General features: G+C 44.6%; 1 protein-coding gene, 4 non-coding genes and 6 pseudogenes across 5 annotated transcripts; 2 read left to right on the forward strand and 9 right to left on the reverse strand.

Annotated features, from left to right (window-relative positions):
• Positions 1–3,971: 3,971 nt before the first annotated feature.
• On the forward strand, positions 3,972–4,146 carry LOC119498947 (annotated as a pseudogene).
• Positions 4,147–4,809: 663 nt separating this feature from the next.
• LOC119498785 lies at positions 4,810–4,938 on the reverse strand (annotated as a pseudogene).
• Positions 4,939–5,505: 567 nt separating this feature from the next.
• Positions 5,506–5,669, reverse strand: LOC119499161. Its single transcript, XR_005209326.1, has one exon. It is a non-coding gene; the product is annotated as a U1 spliceosomal RNA (small nuclear RNA).
• A 523-nt stretch (positions 5,670–6,192) lies between these two features.
• Positions 6,193–6,327, reverse strand: LOC119498619 (annotated as a pseudogene).
• A 566-nt stretch (positions 6,328–6,893) lies between these two features.
• On the reverse strand, positions 6,894–7,057 carry LOC119499167. The gene has a single exon (XR_005209327.1). It is a non-coding gene; the product is annotated as a U1 spliceosomal RNA (small nuclear RNA).
• Positions 7,058–7,579: 522 nt separating this feature from the next.
• Positions 7,580–7,708, reverse strand: LOC119498756 (annotated as a pseudogene).
• Positions 7,709–8,274: 566 nt separating this feature from the next.
• LOC119499309 lies at positions 8,275–8,409 on the reverse strand (annotated as a pseudogene).
• A 566-nt stretch (positions 8,410–8,975) lies between these two features.
• LOC119499269 lies at positions 8,976–9,139 on the reverse strand. Its single transcript, XR_005209361.1, has one exon. It is a non-coding gene; the product is annotated as a U1 spliceosomal RNA (small nuclear RNA).
• A 523-nt stretch (positions 9,140–9,662) lies between these two features.
• LOC119498822 lies at positions 9,663–9,791 on the reverse strand (annotated as a pseudogene).
• A 565-nt stretch (positions 9,792–10,356) lies between these two features.
• LOC119498851 lies at positions 10,357–10,517 on the reverse strand. The gene has a single exon (XR_005209195.1). It is a non-coding gene; the product is annotated as a U1 spliceosomal RNA (small nuclear RNA).
• A 2,601-nt stretch (positions 10,518–13,118) lies between these two features.
• LOC119483242 lies at positions 13,119–18,341 on the forward strand. Its single transcript, XM_037761340.1, has 8 exons — positions 13,119–13,778; positions 13,919–14,281; positions 14,385–14,575; positions 14,662–14,998; positions 15,147–15,771; positions 15,874–16,062; positions 16,191–16,660; positions 16,759–18,341. Exons 1-8 carry the CDS (start codon positions 13,119–13,121, stop codon positions 17,977–17,979), a joined length of 4,056 nt encoding a protein of 1,351 aa, XP_037617268.1. The 3' UTR covers positions 17,980–18,341.
• Positions 18,342–19,863: the final 1,522 nt, after the last annotated feature.

The raw sequence follows: 19,863 nt of genomic DNA on the forward strand, positions 1-19,863 counted from the left end.
GAGCAGAATGGTTTACGTTGCGCCAAACTGTTGAGGGCTCGCCGAATGCGAGCCCGCGCACTGGACTCACTGGTTCCCTCTCCTGCACAACAGAAATCAGAGAGCGGTGGTTAGTTAAAATCTGCAACTCCTCGTGCTCAAGCTTAAAATGTCTTAAAAATGTCTGAATAAAATCGTAGGCTGGGGGTAGGCTAAAAGACACGGGTACTCTAAGATCAGTGGGTAAAATCTTTAATCTCCTGAGGTAGAACCCCATCCAGAACCGTGTCATTGCTGCAGTCTTTGGGTTTCTGGATGGGGTTGTAGCAGCTTTGATGTGAATGGCCGTGTATCTGCTCCCTAAAAACAAATGGAGGTCCGGCACTCCTTTTCCTCCTTTCTCTTTCGGCTTCTTCATCACGCTTCTCCTCAGACGTTCCCACTTGGACCCCCACAGGAAATAAAACATGGCTCGTTCCAAGTCTAAAAGCACTCTTCTAGGTGGGATAAAAACAGAACTGATCAGTAAAAGCAAGGGTAAAATCACTGCTTTGATGATTAAAACCTTTCCTTCTAAAGTCAGTCCCCTAAGTCTCCAGTACCCCAGTTTTTGCCTAACTTTCCCTACCATGTCTGGCCAATTTGTTTTCCCTCCCCCCTCCCTGTCAAATTTGACTCCAAGTATCTTTTGGTCGGTCTGGGTCACAGTCAGGGGGAGTCCTGTCGTCTCAGTCGCTGTCCAAGGTCCATAAAAGTGGGCTTGGGTCTTGCTTCGGTTCAGCTTTGACCCAGAGGCCCGTCCAAGCCAGTCAGTCAAGTCCAGCGTCCTGTTGACAGATAAAAGGTCAGTGCATAAAATGTTGATGTCGTCCATATATAAAATACATTTTGTTGTGAGTCCCCCACTTCCTGGTACTCCCACCCCATTGATTTGTTTGTCCCTTCTCAAGACCTGTGCCAGTGGTTCTATACAAATAACCTACAGGAGGGCAGATAACGGACAACCCTGACGGACACAGCAGTTTATATTGACTGCTTTTGTCAGATGCCCGTTAACAATGAATTTGCTGGTGATGTTCCGGTACAGCAATCCCACCCATGCTATAAACCTCCCTGGAAACCCCATTTTTTGCAGTACCTGGAAAAGGTACTGGTGCGAGACCCGATCAAAGGCTTTCTCAAAATCTAAATTCAGGACTAGAAGCCGGATGTTTCTGTCTCTCGCATAACAGATGGTGTCTCGGATCAGTACGAGGCTGTCGGTGATCCTCCTCCCTGGGACGGCACAGGCTTGATCCGGGTGAATCAGCCCTGTTAAAAACAAAGACATGCGTGATGCTAAAAGTTTACTAAAAAGTTTACAGTCAACGTTTAAAAGAGTGATAGGTCTCCAATTTTTCAGGTCAGTCTTGTCTTTGTCTTTGTGAAGGAGAGTCACTATCCCTACTCTAAAACTGTCAGGAAGTCGGTCAAGTTCTTCAAAATCCATAAAAACAGCGAGCAAGTCAGGTGCTAAAATGTCCCAAAAAGTCAAATAAAATTCCAAGGGAAGCCCATCTTCTCCTGGAGACTTCCCTTTTTTAAAATTCTTTATACAATTATTTAACTCGAAGATGTTAAAATCTTGGGTTAAAAGCACACTGGTGTATATTTTTTTTTCGATGAATTTTAAAACTTCCTCCATGGTGTTTTTTTCAACTTGCTTCTTTTCGTACAGTTCACTGTAAAACTTTTCAATTGTTAATTTAATTTCTTCTGTTGTGTCTGCTGTGCATCCATTTTCTTTTTTAAGACTTAAAATGCCCCCCCCTTTATTTACAATTTTCTTAAAAAAGTATCTTGTGCACTTCTCTCCCTCCTCTATTTCCCTCTCCTTGCTTCTTAAAATGACACCCTTGCTTTTAAATTCTGCTAAAACTGACATCTCTCTTTTAATTTCTTTTATTTCATCATTAAAATCCATCCCTTGTTGGTTTAATTTAAAATACCGCTGTAGTCGTTTCTGCAGTCCCAACATGCGTCTGTCTTCCCTATCTTTCTTCCTCTTACCTACCTGTCTAAAGAAAGTCCGGGTCCTTCCCTTCACCATTTCCCACCAGTGTGCACGTGTATCGTAAAAGTCTTGAAGGGTCTGCCACTCTTGGTACTGCTCCCTATACTGGCTAACTATCTCCCTATCATCTAAAAGGGAGCAGTTGAGTTTCCACAGACCACTTCCTGCTGTCACACCTGAAGGGAGTGAGAGGGTGCAGGAAAGCATTGCGTGATCGGAAAAGAAGACGGGTGTCAATCTAGCATCGGTTGGTGGGCAATCACGTGATAAAATGTAATCTATGCGAGAGGCTCTGGTGCCGTCACCACTGAACCAGGTGAAGCCCTCCTCTCTGGGATGCATGATTTTAAAACAGTCCAGAAGTTTAAAATCCCTGCATATATCCTGTAACAAAACGGATGTTTTGTTGACTTTAAAATCTTCTCCTGCTCCTTTCCTATCATTCCTGCTTAAAACACAGTTCAAATCTCCCCCTACAACTAAAGGTGCCCTACCTAGCATGTGGAACTGCAAGTCTTCTAAAAGGTCATACCTGTCATTTTTGTCATTAAAACCATAAATATTTAAGACATTAAAATCCTTTCCCATAAAAGTCAAGTGTGCTAAAAGTGCCCGGCCATCTCTCACCACAGTGCTGCCCTTCACCAAGACTAGAGGGTTTTTGATTAAAATGGCCACTCCATCATTTTTGTTCTCGTTTGATCCGCTCCATATTGATTGTTGTGGCCATAACTCCTTCCAATCTCTGTAGGGATTAAAGATTAAAGATTTTACCCACTGATCTTAGAGTACCCGTGTCTTTTAGCCTACCCCCAGCCTACGATTTTATTCAGACATTTTTAAGACATTTTAAGCTTGAGCACGAGGAGTTGCAGATTTTAACTAACCACCGCTCTCTGATTTCTGTTGTGCAGGAGAGGGAACCAGTGAGTCCAGTGCGCGGGCTCGCATTCGGCGAGCCCTCAACAGTTTGGCGCAACGTAAACCATTCTGCTCTCCCAAACAGACTCCGGGACCTGTCATGGATGGTGGCTCACGAGATCCTCCCAGTCAGGTCCGTGATGCACTCCCGGGGCATGTCGGCGCACTCAACTTGCCCCCGACCAGGTTGTGGCGCGCCTGAGTCGGTGAGGCATCTGCTCTGGGAGTGCAGCGCTGCCGTGGACCAGTGGGCAATGGCCGGCTCCTTAAAATTCCCATACTTGCCAGCAAGGGAGGTCCTCACAGCACAGCTGGTGCTGTATGGGGTGAGCCCACAGAAGCAACTACCAGCATCTGACTTTGTCAAACAGTGGCTCACCTTAGCCGCAATCAAAGACGCCATGTGGACCTCCAGAAACTTGCTAGCAAGGAAGCACAAGCAGATCCCCCCCGTGGCTGTGATCAAAATGGCAGTGGCGACGGTCCGGGCGGTCGAAGCTACACGCGGCATGCCAAGATCAGAGCCACAAAGAAGAATCGCCTCTGTGCCCATTCGGATGAAGGAGCCGGAGCCACACAATAAAAGGTCACGGCAGCAGCGGCCTGACTCTCCGGGTGAGGCAGGTAGGAAGGAGCAACAGGGTGGGGATCTCCTCTGAGCACCACCACAGGATCCCGAGAGACCCAATCTGTTTGGGGGAGCGGAATGAGTCACCCTTGGTAGGGACTCACTCCTCTCCTGCACAGCAATGGAAGAGAGCATTTTAACAACTGCACTCCATTTAAAAGACCTTTAATATGGACACTCAACACACATGGACATACACAAGATGAAACCTTTAATGTACACTTTAACTGATGACAATTTTATCTGTAATGTCTCCTAATTGAATTGCTTTTATTGGCCGAGATGTTTTTTTACAGATTGCATTATTTATTGTTTGAATTGTTGTATTTTAAAAGTGTTACTTGTATGTATGTGAAGTTTTTTATGAAATGTGTTTGAAATGAGGTGTCAATAAATATTTTCAAAAAAAAAATCTGTTCTTATCAGTTTAATATCTGATATGTCCTCTATAAGGGGACAACATATTAAACGGATTTTTAGCATCAGGAGCTGAAAAAGGGGCTTGCTCCATTCACTCCACGCATCGACCCGGTATTGCAGTGCCGCTGGGAACGGTGCACCCTTCTCCTACCTTGTGGAAAAACAAATACCAACGCAAACCGAGCGGCAAGTCGCTCAATTTGACACTGCACTGAAAGACACGTGAGTCACAGTGGATGGTGGTCTTTGCTGCCTGGAGTCGTGGCTAAAAAAGTATGAGTTGGATGAGTCAGAGACAGGGTGGTCATTCTCAGACACAGCACTCTGGCTGACAGTTGCAACAGCGCAAAATCCTAGAGTTCAGTGCCTTTAGCACTAGCTCACCTTGGCAAGCTGTTTCTGCCTCTAAGAAAGCAAACACAGCCCAGCAACCACACAAAACCTTAAACCAAAGCATGCTAGCAATGGAAGAAGGTTTAGAATACATTTCTTCCACAAAGAAAGAGCAACCTCGGAGAGGAGTACACACAAATGATTTGGTCCCATCCAAAAGACCACACCCACTTCTTGCTGTCATGGGGATCACGGGCAACTGGCATTGCTCAACACACAGCTTCACAGCGTACACCAGACACTGCTGCACAGCAACACAGCCAGTTTTTTGGACATACTGCAAAAGAATCCAAAGGCCTCAAAATGAACATTGCCACAATCACGCTGACTGGGAAGCTGGATATTAGCATGCTGCGCAGCACATTTAAGTCCATCGCAGCCGATGACTCCTTTCATTTAACTTGGACATAATGATCAAGGGAGAGCGCGAATGCAGTCCCCCACTAATTATGCAGTTGAGATTCCCACATTTGGGGAATTCACAGGAGTCAGCACAACCGCAGTGCAATGGCTGAGCCTCGCCCTGGGTGAACAACATAAGAATTTAATAAATTTAGTTTTCCATATACCATTTCGAATATTCATACATATCGTTTTATGTATTACAGTGATGTCATCGTCCTTTGATGTGATGTCATCGTCCTTTGATGTTGTCACACATTCTGAAAAATTTGGCTAGTTTGGGTTGACACTTGAAGCGTGTTACTACAATACACTCACAGTTGACAATCTCTACTCAGTTGGTTATTTGTTACATAAATCTTTTTTTTCTTCAAAATAATGCTTCTTTTCAAGAATGTGGTTGGTATTAATCTGTATTTGTTTTTATCTTTAAAAAAAAATGATTGTCATAAAATACTTGATCATTGTATCTCCCCTGCCAGGTACATTTGAGTTGGATGCAACTGGCATTGCTCAACACACAGGTTCACAACGTACACCAGTCACTGCTGCACAGCAACACTGCCACTTTTCTGGACATACTGCAAAAGTATCAGAATGAACATTGCCGCAATCACACTGACTAGGAAGCTGGATATTAGCATGCTGCGCAACACATTTAAGTCCATCGCAGCCGAGGACTCCTTTCATTTAACTTGGACATAATGATCAGGGGAGAGCGCGAACGCAGTCCCCCACTAACAGAAATTATGCAGTTGAGATTCCCACATTTGGGGAATTCACAGGGGTCAGCACAACCGGAGTGCAATGGCTGAGCCTCGCCCTGGGTGAACAACATACTTGATCATTGTATCTCCCCTGCCAGGTAAGTATGAGTTGGATGCGTCAGAGACAGGGTGGTCATTCTCAGACACAGCACTCTGGCTGACAGTTGCCAACAGCGCAAAATCCTAGAGTTCAGTGCCTTTAGCACTAGCTCACCTTGGCAAGCATCTAAGAAAGCAAACACAGCCCAGCAACCGCACAAAACCTTAAACCAAAGCATGCTAGCAATGGAAGAAGGTTTAGAATACATTTCTTCCACAAAGAAAGAGCAACCTCGGAGAGGAGTACACACAAATGATTTGGTCCCATCCAAAAGACCACACCCACTTCTTGCTGTCATGGGGATCACGGGCAACTGGCATTGCTCAACACACAGCTTCACAGCGTACACCAGACACTGCTGCACAGCAACACAGCCAGTTTTCTGGACATACTGCAAAAGAATCCAAAGGCCTCAAAATGAACATTGCCACAATCACGCTGACTGGGAAGCTGGATATTAGCATGCTGCGCAGCACATTTAAGTCCATCGCAGCCGATGACTCCTTTCATTTAACTTGGACATAATGATCAAGGGAGAGCGCGAATGCAGTCCCCCACTACCAGAAATTATGCAGTTGAGATTCCCACATTTGGGGAATTCACAGGAGTCAGCACAACCGCAGTGCAATGGCTGAGCCTCGCCCTGGGTGAACAACATAAGAATTTAATAAATTTAGTTTTCCATATACCATTTCGAATATTCATACATATCGTTTTATGTATTACAGTGATGTCATCGTCCTTTGATGTGATGTCATCGTCCTTTGATGTTGTCACACATTCTGAAAAATTTGGCTAGTTTGGGTTGACACTTGAAGCGTGTTACTACAATACACTCACAGTTGACAATCTCTACTCAGTTGGTTATTTGTTACATACATCTTTTTTTCTTCAAAATAATGCTTCTTTTCAAGAATGTGGTTGGTATTAATCTGTATTTGTTTTTATCTTTAAAAAAAAATGATTGTCATAAAATACTTGATCATTGTATCTCCCCTGCCAGGTACATTTGAGTTGGATGCAACTGGCATTGCTCAACACACAGGTTCACAACGTACACCAGTCACTGCTGCACAGCAACACTGCCACTTTTCTGGACATACTGCAAAAGTATCAGAATGAACATTGCCGCAATCACACTGACTAGGAAGCTGGATATTAGCATGCTGCGCAACACATTTAAGTCCATCGCAGCCGAGGACTCCTTTCATTTAACTTGGACATAATGATCAGGGGAGAGCGCGAACGCAGTCCCCCACTAACAGAAATTATGCAGTTGAGATTCCCACATTTGGGGAATTCACAGGGGTCAGCACAACCGGAGTGCAATGGCTGAGCCTCGCCCTGGGTGAACAACATACTTGATCATTGTATCTCCCCTGCCAGGTAAGTATGAGTTGGATGCGTCAGAGACAGGGTGGTCATTCTCAGACACAGCACTCTGGCTGACAGTTCCAACAGCGCAAAATCCTAGAGTTCAGTGCCTTTAGCACTAGCTCACCTTGGCAAGCATCTAAGAAAGCAAACACAGCCCAGCAACCGCACAAAACCTTAAACCAAAGCATGCTAGCAATGGAAGAAGGTTTAGAATACATTTCTTCCACAAAGAAAGAGCAACCTCGGAGAGGAGTACACACAAATGATTTGGTCCCATCCAAAAGACCACACCCACTTCTTGCTGTCATGGGGATCACGGGCAACTGGCATTGCTCAACACACAGCTTCACAGCGTACACCAGACACTGCTGCACAGCAACACAGCCAGTTTTCTGGACATACTGCAAAAGAATCCAAAGGCCTCAAAATGAACATTGCCACAATCACGCTGACTGGGAAGCTGGATATTAGCATGCTGCGCAGCACATTTAAGTCCATCGCAGCCGATGACTCCTTTCATTTAACTTGGACATAATGATCAGGGGAGAGCGCGAATGCAGTCCCCCACTAATTATGCAGTTGAGATTCCCACATTTGGGGAATTCACAGGAGTCAGCACAACCGCAGTGCAATGGCTGAGCCTCGCCCTGGGTGAACAACATAAGAATTTAATAAATTTAGTTTTCCATATACCATTTCGAATATTCATACATATCGTTTTATGTATTACAGTGATGTCATCGTCCTTTGATGTGATGTCATCGTCCTTTGATGTTGTCACACATTCTGAAAAATTTGGCTAGTTTGGGTTGACACTTGAAGCGTGTTACTACAATACACTCACAGTTGACAATCTCTACTCAGTTGGTTATTTGTTACATACATCTTTTTTTCTTCAAAATAATGCTTCTTTTCAAGAATGTGGTTGGTATTAATCTGTATTTGTTTTTATCTTTAAAAAAAAATGATTGTCATAAAATACTTGATCATTGTATCTCCCCTGCCAGGTACATTTGAGTTGGATGCAACTGGCATTGCTCAACACACAGGTTCACAACGTACACCAGTCACTGCTGCACAGCAACACTGCCACTTTTCTGGACATACTGCAAAAGTATCAGAATGAACATTGCCACAATCACACTGACTAGGAAGCTGGATATTAGCATGCTGCGCAACACATTTAAGTCCATCGCAGCCGAGGACTCCTTTCATTTAACTTGGACATAATGATCAGGGGAGAGCGCGAACGCAGTCCCCCACTACCAGAAATTATGCAGTTGAGATTCCCACATTTGGGGAATTCACAGGGGTCAGCACAACCGGAGTGCAATGGCTGAGCCTCGCCCTGGGTGAACAACATAAGAATTTAATAAATTTAGTTTTCCATATACCATTTTGAATATTCATACATATCGTTTTATGTATTACAGTGATGTCATCGTCCTTTGATGTGATGTCATCGTCCTTTGATGTTGTCACACATTCTGAAAAATTTGGCTAGTTTGGGTTGACACTTGAAGCGTGTTACTACAATACACTCACAGTTGACAATCTCTACTCAGTTGGTTATTTGTTACATACATCTTTTTTTCTTCAAAATAATGCTTCTTTTCAAGAATGTGGTTGGTATTAATCTGTATTTGTTTTTATCTTTAAAAAAAAATGATTGTCATAAAATACTTGATCATTGTATCTCCCCTGCCAGGTACATTTGAGTTGGATGCAACTGGCATTGCTCAACACACAGGTTCACAACGTACACCAGTCACTGCTGCACAGCAACACTGCCACTTTTCTGGACATACTGCAAAAGTATCAGAATGAACATTGCCGCAATCACACTGACTAGGAAGCTGGATATTAGCATGCTGCGCAACACATTTAAGTCCATCGCAGCCGAGGACTCCTTTCATTTAACTTGGACATAATGATCAGGGGAGAGCGCGAACGCAGTCCCCCACTAACAGAAATTATGCAGTTGAGATTCCCACATTTGGGGAATTCACAGGGGTCAGCACAACCGGAGTGCAATGGCTGAGCCTCACATTGGGTGAACAACATACTTGATCATTGAATCTCCCCTGCCAGGTAAGTATGAGTTGGATGAGTCAGAGACAGGGTGGTCATTCTCAGACACAGCACTCTGGCTGACAGTTGCAACAGCGCAAAATCCTAGAGTTCAGTGCCTTTAGCACTAGCTCACCTTGGCAAGCATCTAAGAAAGCAAACACAGCCCAGCAACCGCACAAAACCTTAAACCAAAGCATGCTAGCAATGGAAGAAGGTTTAGAATACATTTCTTCCACAAAGAAAGAGCAACCACGGAGAGGAGTACACACAAATGATTTGGTCCCATCCAAAAGACCACACCCACTTCTTGCTGTCATGGGGATCACGGGCAACTGGCATTGCTCAACACACAGCTTCACAGCGTACACCAGACACTGCTGCACAGCAACACAGCCAGTTTTTTTGGACATACTGCAAAAGAATCCAAAGGCCTCAAAATGAACATTGCCACAATCACGCTGACTGGGAAGCTGGATATTAGCATGCTGCGCAGCACATTTAAGTCCATCGCAGCCGATGACTCCTTTCATTTAACTTGGACATAATGATCAAGGGAGAGCGCGAATGCAGTCCCCCACTAATTATGCAGTTGAGATTCCCACATTTGGGGAATTCACAGGAGTCAGCACAACCGCAGTGCAATGGCTGAGCCTCGCCCTGGGTGAACAACATAAGAATTTAATAAATTTAGTTTTCCATATACCATTTCGAATATTCATACATATCGTTTATGTATTACAGTGATGTCATCGTCCTTTGATGTGATGTCATCGTCCTTTGATGTTGTCACACATTCTGAAAAATTTGGCTAGTTTGGGTTGACACTTGAAGCGTGTTACTACAATACACTCACAGTTGACAATCTCTACTCAGTTGGTTATTTGTTACATACATCTTTTTTTCTTCAAAATAATGCTTCTTTTCAAGAATGTGGTTGGTATTAATCTGTATTTGTTTTTATCTTTAAAAAAAAATGATTGTCATAAAATACTTGATCATTGTATCTCCCCTGCCAGGTACATTTGAGTTGGATGCAACTGGCATTGCTCAACACACAGGTTCACAACGTACATCAGTCACTGCTGCACAGCAACACTGCCACTTTTCTGGACATACTGCAAAAGTATCAGAATGAACATTGCCGCAATCACACTGACTAGGAAGCTGGATATTAGCATGCTGCGCAACACATTTAAGTCCATCGCAGCCGAGGACTCCTTTCATTTAACTTGGACATAATGATCAGGGGAGAGCGCGAACGCAGTCCCCCACTAACAGAAATTATGCAGTTGAGATTCCCACATTTGGGGAATTCGCAGAGGTCGAGTCTACAGAAGTGCAAATGTCTACGGTGACTGTCTACGGTGACTGTAGACCGTAGACTGTAGACTCCCAATCAGATCGACGCATTCCACTGTAGACAGACCGGTTGAGCCCTCCTGTTGGCTAGCTAACTGTGGGCTCAACCCTCAAACCCTAGACTCTGATTGGTTGTCTACAGGTTGAGGGTTGTAGACTACCAATCAGACACGCTTTTCTTTTTCTACAGCACAGTTAGCTGGAGGGACGTGTTGTTATAGTGAGCTAACAGGTCTATTGACAGGTCACTAAGTCAACGTGACCGTTATTGTGATTCTGGTTAGAAATTATTAATTAGTTTACAAAGTTAAATCAAGCCTGTCTCTTTCTTGTCGACTTTTTAATCGTTTGCCGGAAGCTGGACGTTTTGTTAGCGTTAGCGTCAACTAGCTAAATGTTGTTTACAGGTAAGTCAATGGTTAGCGTCTCTCTCTCAGTAAACTCTCATTTAAATGATATATTTCTTTTGTTATAACGTTATAACGCATTTCTCTTGTTAAACCTTACCTGCTTTTCAAGTCCCAACGTACAACAGTAGACCTATGGACCGGGTCAGGTAAATAACATTAGGTGAAGATTAGCATCTCTCAGTAAAACCTCTTTTGAATTATAACGTTAGTTTTTATTCCTTATACCCACTATGTGGATACTGTAGTGTATAAAAGAGCATTAGCTTGAAATGTCACTTGTTGATGTGCTACTAACTATTACAGTGTGTGGACCATAATCTAATACATCTATCTAATATATCTAATACATCTATCTTATATATTTAATACATCTAATAATAATATGTGAATACTGTAGTGTATAAAAGAGCATTAGCTTGAAATATCACTTGTTGATGTGCTACTAACTATTACAGTGTGTGGACCATAATCTAATACATCTATCTAATATATCTAATACATCTAATAATAACGTTTGCCTTGACCTAACATTATATGTTACCAACCATTTCAAATCTTGACCTCCAAATCTATTTGGCATCCAAAAACAATTCATCACTCATTAATGAATAGGTAATTAACTCCTATCCAGTGTTTCAGAGGTGAGGGAGACTGTAATCATTTTTGCCTGTTGTCAAAATACCATGGTATTCAACATAGGAGAATATAACAACTACAATGGTTTCTCTCATTGTGTTTTTTGACTCCAGTTTTATCGGTAAGACAAATCTATGAGCCAAAACTTTGCCAAAGGTAAGAGAAGTTAAAAAGTGGATAAAATGACAGATGCATGGGAGTCAGTATTGTAGGCCCAGGAGTTATGAGTTATGAGAAGAAGCTGTAATTAGGGTTTAGCAGTTGTCATTATGCTCTGACACTTCCTCCTCTTCCTTGCTGTGTGCTAAAAGGGTATCAATACCTGTTATATATATTAACATTAATTTTTATATTAGTGATTAATATATCATTATAATACAATAACAATCATATTGTTGTTGCTGCTGCTGTTGTTGTTGTAGCATTGCTCTTTATGTTTTTCAATTAGCTAACTAGGGATGGCGACCCCAGTCATCCGGATCAACAACCCAGATGCCCCCAAGGATCGCCAACAGGCTGTGGTGATCGCGACCAAAGAGGCCCGGTGCTATCGGGAGAAGAAGCTGGTGTTCCCCAACCCTCCACAGGAACTGCTCAACCAGACCACCGCTTTGGCACACGCAGAGAGGCTCCTTCGAGCAGAGGGCATCCCCGCGCCATCGCGTCAGCAGTGCCTCGGAAAGCTGGTGTTGCCGTTCGGCCAGTATCTGAATGCCCCATTTTACTGGCTTGTGGCAAATGATGTGGGCTACATGAAGTAGTAAGCATCTGCTTGCTCATTAGCATAATTGCTGTGATATTAATGATGACGATACTAAGTTGATGTATAATATGATTTCAGCATGCTTGACAAGCACAGAGAAGAGGTGACAAACCCACAAAGAAAGGGACAGTTGGGGAACCAGTGGGTGAAAGACCACCTCACTGAATATGCAGAGAGCTTCCCACAAGTCTCCGCTTTCCTCGAGGCCAACATCGACAGGTGTATCTACGGCCAGAGAGGATTTGAGCATCACACCTTTCAGGAGATGTGGGAACTCTACAGCCAGTACCACACTCAGAAGGACAGGCCTGAGCAATTCAGTGCTGAGCAGAGGGAGGTGATGAAGAAGGCCTACAGCTCTGTGAGGAGGTGGCAGAACACACCGGTCACCCACATCTTGAGTGTGCAGATGAAGCGCTTCAAGAAATATATAAAGGAGAAGGAGCAAGTAAGTTTTGATTTGATTATTTGTTACGAAACAGGAAGAGCAGAATAACGTAGTAAATGAAAATTGTTCAAATTACTGATATTTAAAGCAGTTTGGCTAAATGTGTTTGTTTGCTTTTGGTAATTAAAGACTGGTACGTCATAAAATCTAGATAGTTACATTACATTTGTTGTCCAGCAACTGCAGGCAAGCACCTCCCAGCAGGCAAGCACCTCCCAGCAGGCAAGCACCTCCCAGTTCGACCCCTCATCATGGCCAGGCGATGACGCTGAACTGGTAGCCGCAAGCCAGGCAGTTGAAGGTAAGTGAGATACAGAGTTAATATACATCAAACTGTTCCGAAAAAAAAATCATAATACAAAACTACTTTGTTTGGTAAATTCTCAGATATGCTCAAATCCCAAGAGTCACCATCCGGTGTCCGGTGGAAGCAGCCCGAAGCCGCTGTCCTGCAGCCGAAGCTGCCCGAGGCCGCTGTCCAGCGGCCGAAGCAGCCTGAGGCCGCTGTCCAGCAGTCCAAGCTGCCCGAGGCCGCCGTCCGACCGAAGCTGCCCGAGGCCGCTGTCCAGCAGTCCAAGCTGCCCAAGGCCGCTGTCCAGCAGTCCAAGCTGCCCGAGGCCGCTGTCCAGCAGCCCAAGCTGCCCGAGGCCGCTGTCCAGCAGCCCAAGCTGCCCGAGGCCGCTGTCCAGCAGTCCAAGCTGCCCGAGGCCGCTGTCCAGCAGTCCAAGCTGCCCGAGGCCGCTGTCCAGCAGCCCAAGCTGCCTGAGGCCGCTGTCCAGCAGTCCAAGCTGCCCAAGGCCGCTGTCCAGCAGCCCAAGCTGCCCGAGGCCGCTGTCCAGCAGCCCAAGCTGCCCGAGGCCGCTGTCCAGCAGCCCAAGCTGCCTGAGGCCGCTGTCCAGCAGTCCAAGCTGCCCGACGCCGCCGTCCGGCCGAAGCGGCCTGAGGCCGCTGTCCAGCAGCCCAAGCAGTCCGAGGCAACTGTCAGGCCCACAGAGACCCCGTCCACCACCAAGGGTCATGATATGGAATCACCTCTGAGAGACTCCTCTGTAAGTGATATTCACATTATATGAAAACAATGTAAATGAGAACAATTTGTTTTTACATGTTTTTGAAATTGGTTTGTGTTTTAACAATACTTTGTACACAATAATAACCAAATGTTTTGTATGCGTTATGTGTGTTGCAGGTGGAGATAGAGGGTTGGGTACGTCTGTGGGAAAACCCCAATGGCATCCCACCTGCTGACATTTCCTGGCTCAAAGAGGACCCAGAAAGAGGGCTGTTCACCCCCGTTCAACTCTACAAGGACATCACTGGTCTGTTGAAGAGGCGACGGGTGTTGAAATCTGACCGCATGTGGTTTTACCCACCAGAACCTCCTGGCTATGTTGGAGGTGCTCTGCCAACTCCACAGCTCTTTTTTCGGAGCCGCGTCTTTGTGTGGCGCCCCGTTGGAGTGTGGAGGTACTCCCTGAAGTGTCCTCGAGGTGATGACTGTGCTGGTAGAGGACGGAATGTGCACCTCTACAAGTCTGGCTACCACACCCGGGTATAACTCACTTCCCCTGTGTTATTACATTACAGTTGAATATTTATTTATGCTGCTATTTGCCTTTATTTGATTTGATTTTTTCCCCCAAAATGTACTTTAGGTACGTCACATCTGTGATATGTCCAGCTGGTACTCAATGCTCACAGAGGTCCTGGGCTGTGGGCCATGTATAAAGGCAGCCAGGAGCGGAGAAGGTGGAACGGTGGGCCGGTGGATGGCGTGGGATCCCGCTATTTTATCGCAACTTAGCGAGGCTCATCAAGCTATGTTCCCTGCCATCCTCACCAGCAAGTGAGTATACTGAACATAATGTGTGCATTTAACAAACTTGAAAGTAATCACAAATTGCAACATATTGATTGTGACTCTACTTAAAGGCGTGGCGTGGATAAGAATGTTGTGCGCCTTCTGAGGGACCGGACCGAAGGGAACACAATGGTCAAGGTGTGGCGTCAGATACAGGAGAATCACGTTGAGGAGTACCTTCACCGTAAGGACCTGTACACCACACTCCTCATGACCGTAGCGGAGCCCGGCGGGATCGTCTCTGCATTCAGTCACACATTCCAGGCTCCACCTCCTCAAAGAGAGCTTCCCTCTGCACGGCTCCTGCGCCACGCCTTCCTGCTGTCAGAAGCCAACAATGTGCAGGATTACCGGAACCAGATCCTCTCCACCTTTGGCACTGTGCTGAAAATGGATTCCACCAAGAAAGTATGTAAATCAGAACATGATGCTCACCATACTGTATGATGCAAAACATATGTTCATACTGTTGTAAAATGAAAAAAAAAACAAAAAACACATCAATACAATCTTAAGAGATGTTATCACATTATACAAACCTGACATATTTTTTTAGGTGGTGAAGAAGCTGTCTGGGGAGGGTCATGGCTCAGCTGAGTGGTTCACCAGCATCGGGAACGAGCACTCACAAATAGTTTCATTTGTGCTGACCTGTGAGGAGTCCACTCAGAAGCTGGAACCGATGTGCCGTGGAGTCATGGAAAGGTTCCGGCTGGCCAATCAATCTGTCCCCAAGATCTTGTATGTGGACAGGGGATGTTGCCGTGCACAGGGCCCAACATCAGTGGAGACTTTGTTCCGGCCTTGGGTGGACAATGGGATGGTTGTGCGTCTGGACATCTTCCACTGGATCCACCGGTTTGACGCAGCCATACGCACAGAGTCTCACTGCAAGTACGCTGTGTTCAAGTCTGCTCTAGCTGGGGCAGTGCTGGCCTACAACCGCACAGACCTGGAGCTGCTCATCAAGGCAGTCAGAGCCAAGGATCCGGCAACGATGAAGTCGGTCTCAGACAAAGACGTTATCCGCCTCTACATTTCCAGGGAGCAGCTCAAACACCATGTGCGGAGGGTCACACTTGGGGCTCAGGAAACCTTCCGGCTCATCCAGCAGGCCATCGAGGAGCTGAAAGGTCCCGCCGGGCTGGACGAGAGTGGAGTGAGCTTGTTCAAATCACCTGGTAAAAAAGACAGTGAAAACATTATTACAACATCGATACTGTTAGTGTAGCATACAAAGTGAACATAACACACTGTATGCATATATGTATGTGTATTTACAGAGGCCATTGATGAGATGTGGGCAGGCCAGCAGAGACACCTGGAGTGCATCCAGGATCCACCAGACATGAATATGTATCGGGTGGCGCGTACCACAACCATCAACAATGTGGACGTGCCCTACTACAAAGGTCTGCGTGGAAGCAACAGCCTGGAAGGATTCCACAAATCTCTGCCGCACATGATTCCGGGTACACAATTCTAGTCTGTATACATGTAAAAAATGAAATATGTGACCCTGTCATTATTCTAATATCTTTTATTGTGATGTTCAACAAACCTAAATTGAAATACTTACCTTTTACTCTGCTCTACTCAGGTCCCCACTGTGCAGCACGGCCCTATCAGGTTTACCTGATAAGTGGCATTGCACGGTGGAACTCCGACAGGAGCTCAGATGCCGTGTTTGGTGGCAAAGGACGGCACCACAGGACCTACTCTGCCCCGCTGATTGACCGCCTCAACACCCGTTGTCGGCGGCTGTTCGGAGAGGCAGTGGAGGAGAATTTCCGGGCCCCTGCTGATGTCCCTTCCAACGAGCTGCTCGGGTTGGAGTACCTGTTCAGCCAGAGCACGGGTCAATCTGGAACCTTCTCTCTTCGGGACTTGGTCAACGATGGACCTGATCCAGATGAGGAGGTGGTTCAGCCTGGGCAGCCCGATCCAGATCCCGAGGCAGACGAGGCGTACCAGAGCGATGTGGAGGCACATGACAACGTGCTGGATGCCATCGTGCCCCACATTACACTCACCAGCGAAGAAACCTCCACTGTTCAACCTCCGGCCTTTGTGAGTAACTGCGTGTCTGCTAGAATAAATTGCAATTCACTTGTTGGATAATGTACACATTTACTTACAACTTACATTTGTATGCCAATTTTTAACAGGAGGATGCCTGCAGTCCAAACCCTCTTCCTGGCTTTCAGAAGTTGGAAAAGTTCTGCTCTGTGTTGGTGGACATTGGCCTGACAGAGGACAAGCTGTCCCTTTCCACTGAGCAGAGGAACAAGGTCCTGGAAGTCTGGAATGCAGTGGAGGAGCATGACAAGCAGCCGCAGCAGTTCAATCAGCTCTACAGAACACACTGGGGCAACACCCTCTACTGCCGCACAAAGAGGGATGATCTTGTTGATGCTGCTGTGATACAGAGGGTAAAGATGGCCAAGCGCTACGCACCAGCACAACAGGACATCAGTGCTCAGCACAACAGGCTGATGTACACGCTGGTGAAACTGTTGTGGTTGCGCTCACCTCAAGGGTCTCGCATCAGTCCTGAAAAGGCTACCATATTGAAGGCCTACGAGAGAATCCAGCATCGGATTTTGGTGGAGGATCAAGTCCTGTGCAAAGCAGGCATTCCTCTGCCAAAAATCAACATCAAGACAGTGCGGGACTTCATCCGTTGTCAAGAGCGCCTCCTCAACCTGCGTGCCACAAAACAGCCCACCGGCCTCATCACAAAGCTCACCTCCATCTCATCTGCAGACCTCCCTCCAGCACCACACCAGCCAGCCATCCTCGCTCCACCAGACTACCCTCTGATGGAGTATGTGCCCACACCCAGCACGGCAGGGACAAAGGTGCTAAAGGGAAGGACGGACATGATCGTGCCACTCTCCCGGCCTCAACCACCACTGCCACCTGTGCTGTTGCCACCGCCGGTCAGAAAAACCCCTGCCACCTCTACCATTACCAGACCTGTGCCCTCCCTCTCTGCATCCACAGCAACCGCAGGCATTGCTGGCCCATCCACACGGCCCATAATGCCTGCTGGTCTGACGACATCAGTTCGTCCAGCTCCGTCAATAATGCCTGCTGGTCCTACTACATCAACTGCTGCTGCTGCACATGACTGCCGTCCTTCATCCTGGTCGAGATCTGCGCAGTACAAGCGTAAGGGGAAGGAGCAGCCCATAGGACTAGCAGAGAAAATGTCACGGGTGCAAAATTTCCCTGTCTGTGCATGCTGTGGCCAACCAACACAGGGACATAAAAAGTACAAAAAAAAGACTTTCTGCCCTGTAAAACTGATGTCCACATCGAAAGGTCTGGACAACAGAGTGTACGACAGCTACGAACACTTCACCTCTGTTGTGGACAAGTTATGATAACCTGTAAATATGCTGTATATATCTGTAAATATGTATTGTAAATAGTCTTTTAAACTGTACTGTTGTGTTGTTGCCAGCAATTTGTCTAATCGGACAAACTACTATAGTTTTCATTTTCATGTATATATTTATGTTCATATTGTTATGGCATTTCATTCTTAGTCATGTTCAGTGATACTTTATTTTCTGCACTATACTTTACTTACTTAGTCCTTGTTGTGCCTGGTGGCACACAGGGCAAGGACTAAGGATCTCCACTCATCTCTGTTGTTTGCTTTCTTCTCAATGCTGTTCCAGCTGTATCCTCTCGTCTTCATTTCTCCTTCGATGGTTCGCCTCCAGGTTGTTTTGGGCCTCCCTCTTTTGTGTTTTTCCTCTATAGTTTCTGCACTATAGTTCTGTTTTATTATTATTATTATTATTATTATTAATTATTTGCACTTTTTTATGGTTGTTTTGGGCCTCCCTCTTTTGTGTTTTTCCTCTATAGTTTCTGCACTATAATTCTGTTTTATTATTATTATTATTATTATTATTTATTATTTGCACTTTTTTATGCACCTGGGACACAGAGTAGGAGACAAAGGCTTCGTTCCAAATTGCATACATTTTATTTTTGTGTTTTCCCCATTTCATGCACTTTGTTCATTAAAATGGTCTGTGTTACAGTAACAATGAGTTGTGGAATATCAATTAATGAATGCAACAATAGGGGTACATTTGTTTTCATCAAAAAATAGGGGCACAGAGTGACAGATTACTTGTTTGCACTTATAGTACAATGATATCAGATACTTTTGCATATATAGCAATAGAAACATTAAAGTAGCTTTAATCAGCCTCAGAAATATTAAACTACTTTTATTTTAATATTTTACATTTTGTTTTTCCTTTATTTGGTTTTACTCATTTACATAAACATACTTAATTAGATACAAATACGAGGTAAACCAACTTTTCCACTTATTACAATGAAATTATAGAACACACAAATAGAACATGGGGTGCTTTTCATGTAAAATAAGATCAAATGAATAACAATAAAAAATTACATTTAGAAAAAAATAAAAATTAAACAAAAGATGGGCATTTTGGGGGAATATACTTTTTCCACTCCTTCCAAATGTCCTCAAATTTATTTTCTTGAAGCTTCATTGAGAAAGTAATTCTTTCCATTACAAATATGTCATAAATAACATCATACCAGTTCTCTAATGATGGGGTATCTGGTTTAAGCCATTTCTTAGTGATTGCTTTTCTAGCAGCTACACTCAATATTCCAAATAAGTATTTTGCTTTAATATTTGTAGATATTGAAAGTAGAAGACCAAACAGTAGTTCGTCCCACTTAAAAACTATGTTTGTACCAAATATAGTAACTAATTCCGTGTAAATCTTACGCCAAAAAGAATTTACTTTTGGAAAGGCCCAAAACAGGTGATAGTGGTTAGCTACCTGGGAGCCACAGTTCCTCCAGCAGCTGGAAGAGCCTCAATGATGAGACTTCTGAGCGGGTGTAATAAAAAATCTACTAACAGTCTTCCAGCCATACGCTCTCCATAAGGTTGAGCTCGATATCTTCCATTGAAATTCACAATATTTTAACCAAATTAAACTACTTTTAATCAGCCTCCCAATAGTCATAAGGGACTTATGTAACAAATGTAAATTAATGGCATTTGGGAAGACAAAGCATTTTCTTACAAGTATACTTTTGATAGAATAAGCCGTATTTCATTGGAAAAAAAATCTGTCCAGTAACAAGTGAATGAATGACATGTATTATGTAGCATTTGCTTACACAAATATATAATATATATATAATTCAATGGCTTCAATAGGTATCACAATTAATAGACAATTTAAATCTGTAATGGAATG

The sequence above is a fragment of the Sebastes umbrosus genome, chromosome 1, assembly GCF_015220745.1.
Source record: "Sebastes umbrosus isolate fSebUmb1 chromosome 1, fSebUmb1.pri, whole genome shotgun sequence".
In the NCBI taxonomy this organism is placed as follows: domain Eukaryota; kingdom Metazoa; phylum Chordata; class Actinopteri; order Perciformes; family Sebastidae; genus Sebastes; species Sebastes umbrosus.

Coding starts and splice junctions, on each gene's coding strand:
- LOC119483242 (XM_037761340.1), top strand. CDS start 13,119: ATGCTCAAATCCCAAGAGTCACCATCCGGTGTCCGGTGGAAGCAGCCC. Junction 14,282..14,384: donor AGTCTGGCTACCACACCCGG/GTATAACTCACT, acceptor AATGTACTTTAG/GTACGTCACATCTGTGATAT. Junction 14,999..15,146: donor AAATGGATTCCACCAAGAAA/GTATGTAAATCA, acceptor ATATTTTTTTAG/GTGGTGAAGAAGCTGTCTGG.